This window comes from Hyla sarda, chromosome 8 (assembly GCF_029499605.1).
Source record: "Hyla sarda isolate aHylSar1 chromosome 8, aHylSar1.hap1, whole genome shotgun sequence".
NCBI lineage: Eukaryota > Metazoa > Chordata > Amphibia > Anura > Hylidae > Hyla > Hyla sarda.
In genome coordinates, this window is record NC_079196.1 from 31,397,749 (window position 1) to 31,406,020 (window position 8,272).

At 45.2% G+C, this 8,272-nt stretch overlaps 1 protein-coding gene across 2 annotated transcripts in view; it reads left to right on the forward strand.

Moving 5' to 3' along the window:
* ACVR2A (activin A receptor type 2A) overlaps positions 1 to 8,272 on the forward strand; it is a 92,252-nt gene that overhangs the window by 73,911 nt on the left and 10,069 nt on the right. For both annotated transcript variants that reach the window (XM_056535121.1, XM_056535122.1), the window contains 2 exons: positions 4,348 to 4,491; positions 4,982 to 5,125. In XM_056535121.1, coding sequence (XP_056391096.1) covers positions 4,348 to 4,491; positions 4,982 to 5,125 — 288 coding nt within the window. The remainder of the gene's footprint in view (positions 1 to 4,347; positions 4,492 to 4,981; positions 5,126 to 8,272) is intronic.

Here is an 8,272-nt window from a genome sequence, read left to right on the forward strand (position 1 = left end):
GATAGGCATAAGGCTATCCTTCATATAAGATAGGGATAGGCATAAGGCTATCCTTCATATAAGATAGGGATAGGCATAAGGCTATCCTTCATATAAGATAGGGATAAGCATAAGGCTATCCTTCATATAAGATAGGGATAAGCATAAGGCTATCCTTCATATAAGATAGGGATAGGCATAAGGCTATCCTTCATATAAGATAGGGAGAGGCATAAGACTATCCTTCATATAAGATAGGGATAGGCATAAGGCTATCCTTCATATAAGATAGGGATAGGCATAAGGCTATCCTTCATATAAGATAGGGATAAGCATAAGGCTATCCTTCATATAAGATAGGACCAGGGACTATTGATAGGATTCAGATTATTGGGCAGACTAGATGGGCCAAATGGTTCTTATCAACTGGTGCCAGAAAGTTAAACAGATTTGTAAATTACTTCTATTAAAAAATCTTAATCCTTCCAGTACTTCTCAGCTGCTGTATGCTCCACAGGAAGTGGTTTTCTTTTTTGAATTTATTTTCTGTCTCACCAAAGTGCTCTCTGCTGACACCTCTGTCCATGTCAGGAACTGTCCAGAGTAGGAGCAAATTCCCATAGCAAACCTCTCCTGTTCTGGACAGTTTCGGACATGGACAGAGGTGTCAGCAGAGAGCACTGTGGTGAGAAAGAAAATAAATTCAAAAAGAAAAGAACTTCCTGTGGATCATAACGGCAGCTGAGAAGTACTGGAAGGATTAAGATTTTTTTTTTTAATAGAAGTAATTTACAAATCTGTTTAACTCTCTGGCACCAGTTGATTTAAAAAATGTTTTTTCCAGTGAAGTACCCCTTTAACATTTATGTTCAGAACGACTCCTTCGGGTGGCCATCTTTGTGATGTCACGCCACGCCCCCTCCATTCATTTCTATGGTAGGGGGCCTGACTGCCCCCTCCCATAGACACGAATGGAGGGGGTGTGGCATCATGAATTCGGAAGCCTGAAGCTGGCGATCTGAACGTTCAGAACGTCTGGGTGCCGGCTGGAGATTGCTAGGGGTCCCCAGTGGCCGAACCCCCGCGATAAGACATCTGATTCCATATCTTTTGAATAGGGGATAAGATGTCTAAGCAGTCAGTATGCAGTCAGTATGCAGTAACAATAACTACAAACCCCAGGGCCGAAGCCCAGGAGTCACTAACTCCCCTCTTTAAATAATCCCCTAAAATATAACTTTTATTAGTATATAATAAAATATTCCCACTAGATTAGTTAAAAAATAAATGTCAGAGTGTTGCTTGAACGATATAGAATAACCAGTATCGAAACCCCTGTCTGATAAACAGAAAATGTTTTAGCGGCGCTGCAGCCTGCCGCAATGGCAACACTGTGACGTGCAACTTAAAATAGAAGCACAGCCACCCCCGACATGTTTCGCTGTAGAAACAGCGTTATCAAGAGGTTATGTGGCTACAAAGTGGCTAATAAAAGTTATATTTTAGGGGATTATTTAAAGAGGGGAGTTAGTGACTCCTGGGCTTCGGCCCTGGGGTTTGTAGTTATTGTGTCTCAGGACTCCTCATTCCCCTTTGGGGTGTTTTTTCAGTATGCAGTAAGCTCCCTCTAGTGGTGGATGCAGTTAGTATACAGTAAGCACCCTCTAGTGGTGGATGCAGTCAGTATGCAGTAAGCTCCCTCTAGTGGTGGATGCAGTTAGTATGCAGTAAGCTCCCTCTAGTGGTGGATGCAGTCGGTATGCAGTAAGCTCCCTCTAGTGGTGAATGCAGTCGGTATGCAGTCAGCTCCCTCTAGTGGTGGATGCAGTCAGCTCCCTCTAGTGGTGGATGCAGTCAGTATGCAGTAAGCTCCCTCTAGTGGTGGATGCAGTCAGTATGCAGTCAGCTCCCTCTAGTGGTGGATGCAGTCAGCTCCCTCTAGTGGTGGATGCAGTCAGTATGCAGTAAGCTCCCTCCAGTGGTGGAAGCAGTCAGTATGCAGTAAGCTCCCTCTAGTGGTGAATGCAGTCAGTATGCAGTAAGCTCCCTCTTGTTTTGGAGGCAGTCAGTATGCAGTAAGCTCCCTCTTGTTTTGGAGGCAGTCAGTATGCAGTAAGCTCCCTCTTGTGGTGGATGCAGTCAGTATGCAGTAAGCTCCCTCTAGTGGTGGATACAGTCAGTATGCAGTAAGCTCCCTCTAGTGGTGGATGCAGTCAGTATGCAGTAAGCTCCCTCTAGTGGTGGATACAGTCAGTATGCAGTAAGCTCCCTCTAGTGGTGGATGCAGTCAGTATGCAGTAAGCTCCCTCTAGTGGTGGATGCAGTCAGTATGCAGTAAGCTCCGTCCAGTGGTGGAAGCAGTCAGTATGCAGTAAGCTCCCTCTAGTGGTGAATGCAGTCAGTATGCAGTAAGCTCCCTCTTGTTTTGGAGGCAGTCAGTATGCAGTAAGCTCCCTCTTGTTTTGGAGGCAGTCAGTATGCAGTAAGCTCCCTCTAGTGGTGGATACAGTCAGTATGCAGTAAGCTCCCTCTTGTGGTGGATGCACTCAGTATGCAGTAAGCTCCCTCTAGTGGTGGATACAGTCAGTATGCAGTAAGCTCCCTCTAGTGGTGTATACAGTCAGTATGCAGTAAGCTCCCTCTAGTGGTGGATACAGTCAGTATGCAGTAAGCTCCCTCTAGTGGTGGATACAGTCAGTATGCAGTAAGCTCCCTTTAGTGGTGGATGCAGTAAGCTCCCTCTAGTGATGGAAGCAGTCGGTATGCAGTAAGCTCCCTCTAGTGGTGGATGCAGTCGGTATGCAGTAAGCTCCCTCTAGTGGTGGATGCAGTCGGTATGCAGTAAGCTCCCTCTAGTGGTGGATGCAGTCGGTATGCAGTAAGCTCCCTCTAGTGGTGGATGCAGTCGGTATGCAGTAAGCTCCCTCTAGTGGTGGATGCAGTCGGTATGCAGTAAGCTCCCTCTAGTGGTGGATGCAGTCGGTATGCAGTAAGCTCCCTCTAGTGGTGGATACAGTCAGTATGCAGTAAGCTCCCTCTAGTGGTGGATACAGTCAGTATGCAGTAAGCTCCCTTTAGTGGTGGATACAGTCAGTATGCAGTAAGCTCCCTTTAGTGGTGGATGCAGTAAGCTCCCTCTAGTGATGGAAGCAGTCGGTATGCAGTAAGCTCCCTCTAGTGGTGGATACAGTCAGTATGCAGTAAGCTCCCTCTAGTGGTGGATACAGTCAGTATGCAGTAAGCTCCCTTTAGTGGTGGATGCAGTAAGCTCCCTCTAGTGATGGAAGCAGTCGGTATGCAGTAAGCTCCCTCTAGTGGTGGATGCAGTCGGTATGCAGTAAGCTCCCTCTAGTGGTGGATGCAGTCGGTATGCAGTAAGCTCCCTCTAGTGGTGGAAGCAGTCGGTATGCAGTAAGCTCCCTCTAGTGGTGGAAGCAGTCGGTATGCAGTAAGCTCCCTCTAGTGGTGGAAGCAGTCAGTATGCAGTCAGCTCCCTCTAGTGGTGGAAGCAGTCAGTATGCAGTCAGCTCCCTCTAGTGGTGGAAGCAGTCAATACGCCATCTGTGTCTATGCAGGTAGTTTGAAGCTCTGTATCAGAATATCTGGAGCCGTCACGACCCCTGTGAGGAAACATTTATTGAATTGGCACAGAATTTTGGATCCAAAAGCAAAAATGATGGTAAAAGGTGGTCATGCTTTACTGTAGTGGTCTCCATCCTGTGGCTTCACAGCCTCAACTGTGCAAGCATGATGTGACAGTCACAGGCTGAAGATTAGTACAGAACAGGTAACATTCGGGGGAATAAAATAGTCTGCTCCCTGTCAGTTTTTCACTCCTGCTTCAATCTTTAAAGAACACTTCCACCTAAAATAAGCATTGGATAATACATAGAATCCTCCTTTCCTACTGCAACCTATCAAAAAGACCAGATTCCATGTGACAGCTTTTCAGTGCACCCTACATTATACATAGTGGCTGTAATTTTTAAGACCCCTTTTTCATTGTAATTTCGGTGATCTTCTCAGAGGTTTCATTATTTTCAGGGAGAGTCCTTGCATTTTAAGGCAAATACGAGGAGTCGGGATAAGACTGGTGTCACCTCTGAGAGTCGTCACTACAGCCAGGCCATTAGGACGTGCATGCGACTTACATTGTAAATGGTTAAAAAGGATTTTTTAGCAACTTAATAGAAAAGGATGACTGGAGCACTTTGGGTGGAAGTGATCTTTAGTAATGTGGCTGTAAAGCAGAGCGCTGCGATGAGCGGCAGAGTGCGTGCTTTACAGCGTAGACTCTGCATGTCACTGACAGCTTCTCAATGTGTCGCCATCGTACCTGACTGCACTGATCTCTTGTGTCTCTTGCAGGATCCGGGGCCTCCCCCGCCCTCTCCTCTGCTGGGGCTGAGGCCTTTGCAGTTGTTGGAGGTGAAGGCTCGAGGGAGGTTTGGTTGCGTGTGGAAAGCGCAGCTATTACATGAACTGGTGGCTGTCAAGATATTCCCCATACAGGTATGTCCTGCGTGTTCCTACAGGTCTCATTCCAGGAGCTCAGACTTGTTATCTCCGTTCAGAGTACACACGAAAGGGGTTTTTAGGAAATGTTTTCTCTACCACGTTCCATTATACAGGCTTCTGTCTTAAAGGGGTACTCCGCAACTTGTCCCCTATCCATTTACATAGACATCAATAATAAAATAAATAATCTGACACTATTTCGATACGATTTTGGTGGGGGAGTCTTCTCAAAGAAATTGGCCGCTATATAGTTTAGTGGAAATCTGTTCTGACTAAGGTGGTTGGGGTCATCTTTTGTAGAGGTTTTACTGTATTAGTAACATGATAGGTACAGATATCATGGTGTATGAATGGCAGATTAGCCCACACGCATGATTTGTTACCATAGCGACACATAGGGCTACATCGGAGCTGTATAGGTAAAACTGGTAGGAGGTTTTAGTTGTGTTGCCCTTATATTTACAGCCTTTTATTCTCTATTCAGGACAAGCTGTCTTGGCAAAATGAGTACGAAGTCTACAGCTTGCCCGGTATGAAGCATGAAAATATCCTTCACTTCATTGGCGCTGAGAAGCGTGGCACCAACCTGGACACAGATCTGTGGCTGATAACAGCTTTTCACGAAAAGGTAAGTGGTGACAGAGGTACTGCCTGTGATAGATAGATGGATACATATATTATATTATAATATATATATAAAAAGATATATATTATTTTTTATATATATATAATATAAAAATAAATATATAAAATAAATATTAAATAAATAAAATAAATATATAAAATAAATATATAAATAAAATGAATTAAAAAAAAAAGATAATGGAGTAGCAGCACAACCAATTAAGATGGTGTTGGTGCAAGCATCCTGACAACCTTGGTCCATGTTCCAGATAAAGAGAAAAAATGGCTGTAGCACTCCAAAAGTTCACTAGAAAAACGTGGGTAGCTTTATTCCATATTCAAATACATGCAACGTTTCTGCTGCCTGTGCAGCCTTTGTCAAGCATCATATACCGTATTTATCGGCGTATAACACGCACTTTTTAGGCTAAAATTTTTAGCCTAAAGTCTGTGTGCGTGTTATACGCCGATACATCCCCAGGAAAGGCAGGGGGAGAGAGGCCGTCGCTGCCCGCTTCTCTCCCCCTGCCTTTCCTGGGGTCTAGAGCGCTGCTGTCGGCCCTTCTCACCCCCTGGCTATCGGCGCCGCTGCCTGTTCTGTCCCCCTGACTATCGGCGCCGATAGCCATGGGGAGAGAAGGGGCAGCGGCACCCATTGCCGGCGCCGCTGCCCCGTTGCCTCCCCCCATCCCCGGTGGCATAATTACCTGAGTCGGGTCCGCGCTGCTGCAGGCCTCCGGCGTGCGTCCCCGGTGTCGTTGCTATGCGCTGAACGGCGCGGCGCATGACGTCAGTGCACCGTGCATAGCAACGACACAGGGGACGCACGCGCCGATAGCCAGGGAGTGAGAAGGGCCGACAGCAGCGCTCTAAACCCCAGGAAAGGCAGGGGGAGAGAAGCGGGCAGCGATGGCCTCTCTCCCCCTGCCTTTCCTGGGGGTATATTGGGGTATACACGTGCACACACGCACCCTCATTTTACCATGGATATTTGGGTAAAAAACTTTTTTTACCCAAATATCCTTGGTAAAATGAGGGTGCGTGTTATAGGCTGGTGCGTGGTATACCCCGATAAATACGGTATTTTATATATATATATATATATATATATATATATATATATATATTATATTATAATATAATATAATATATATATATAAACCGAAGCAGGGCGCAGCACTCAAAAACAACTGGGATTTATTTTCTAATGTGAGCATTACATTTTATATTCCTCGATAACCCCTTTTTAATGCATTGTCCCCCTGGGATCCCAGTATGAATGGCAATCTAATACATTAGTCCGTATAGTGCGTTCCCCAGATACTCCACAGCCTTGACTCTGTCGTTCACTCCGGCGAAGTCTTCATTTTCCCAATTCAGTGTTTACCCAACAAGGGTGCCTCCAGCTGTTGCAAAACTACAACTCCCGGCATGCCCGGACAGCCTTCGGCTGTCCGGGCATGCTGGGAGTTTAGTTTTGCAACAGCTGGGGGCACCCTGGTTGGGATACATTCAATACATGTCTCAAGGCATCGGGACTGTAACAGGTGTCTTGATGGTGTCTCTTTCTGTGACCATAGTTTCATACGATCATACTGCTAATTTTATTTGTTAAAAAAAATATATATATATATATATACGGTACATATACAGTGCATAGTGAAAGTATTCGGCCCCCTTGAACTTTTTGACCTTTTGCCACATTTCAGGCTTCAAACATAAAGATATAAAACTGTTATTTTTTGTGAAGAATCAACAAGTGGGACACAATCATGAAGTGGAACAAAATTTATTGAATATTTCAAACTTTGTTAACAAATAAAAAACGGAGAAATTGGGCGTGCAAAATTATTCAGCCCCTATACTTTCAGTGCAGCAAACTCTCTCCAGAAGTTCAGTGAGGATCTCTGAATGATCAAATGTTGACCTAAAGGACTAATGATGATAAATAGAATCCACCTGTGTGTAATCAAGTCTCCGTATAAATGCACCTGCACTGTGATAGTCTCAGATGTCCGTTTAAAGCGTAGAGAGCAAAATGAAGAACAAGGAACACACCAGGCAGGTCCGAGATACAGTTGTGGAGAAGTTTAAAGCTGGATTTGGATACAAAAAGATTTCCCAAGCTTTAAACATCCCAAGGAGCACTGTGCAAGCGATAGTATTGAAATGGAAGGAGTATCAGACCACTGCAAATCTACGAAGACCCGGACTTTACTTTCTAAACTTTCAGCTCATAGAAGGAGAAGACTGATCAGAGATGCAGCCAAGAGGCCCATGATTGGATGAACTGCAGAGATCTACAGCTGAGCTGGGAGACTCTGTCCATAGGACAACAATCAGTCGTATACTGCACAAATCTGGCCTTTATGGAAGAGTGGCAAGAAGAAAGCCATTTCTTAAAGATCCATAAAAAGTGTTTTTTTAAAGTTTGCCACAAGCCACCTGGGAGACACCAAACATGTGGAAGAAGGTGCTCTGGACAGATGAAACCAAAATCCAACTTTTTCGCAACAATGCAAAATGTTATGTTTGGCGTAAAAGCAACACAGCTCATAACCCGGAACACACCATCCCCACTGTCACACATGGTGGTGGAAGCATCATGGTTTGGGCTTTTCTTCAGCAGGGACAGGGAAAGTTGTTAAAATTGATGGGAAGATGGATGGAGCCAAATGCAGGACCATTCTGTAAGAAAACCTGATTGAGTCTGCAAAAGACCTGAGACTGGGACGGAGATTTGTCTTCCAACAAGACAATGATCCAAAACATAAAGCAAAATCTACAATGGAATGGTTCACAAATAAACATATCCAGGTGTTAGAATGGCCAAGTCAAAGTCCAGACCTGAATCCAATCGAGAATCTGTGGAAAGAACTGAAAACTGCTGTTCACAAACGCTCTCCATCCAACCTCACTGAGCTCCAGCTGTTCACAAATGCTCTCTCCATCCAACCTCACTGAGCTCCAGCTGTTCACAAACGCTCTCCATCCAACCTCACTGAGCTCCAGCTGTTCACAAACGCTCTCCATCCAACCTCACTGAGCTCCAGCTGTTCAAACGCTCTCCATCCAACCTCACTCAACTCCAGCTGTTCACAAACGCTCTCCACCCAACCTCACTGAGCTCCAGCTGTTCACAAACGCTCTC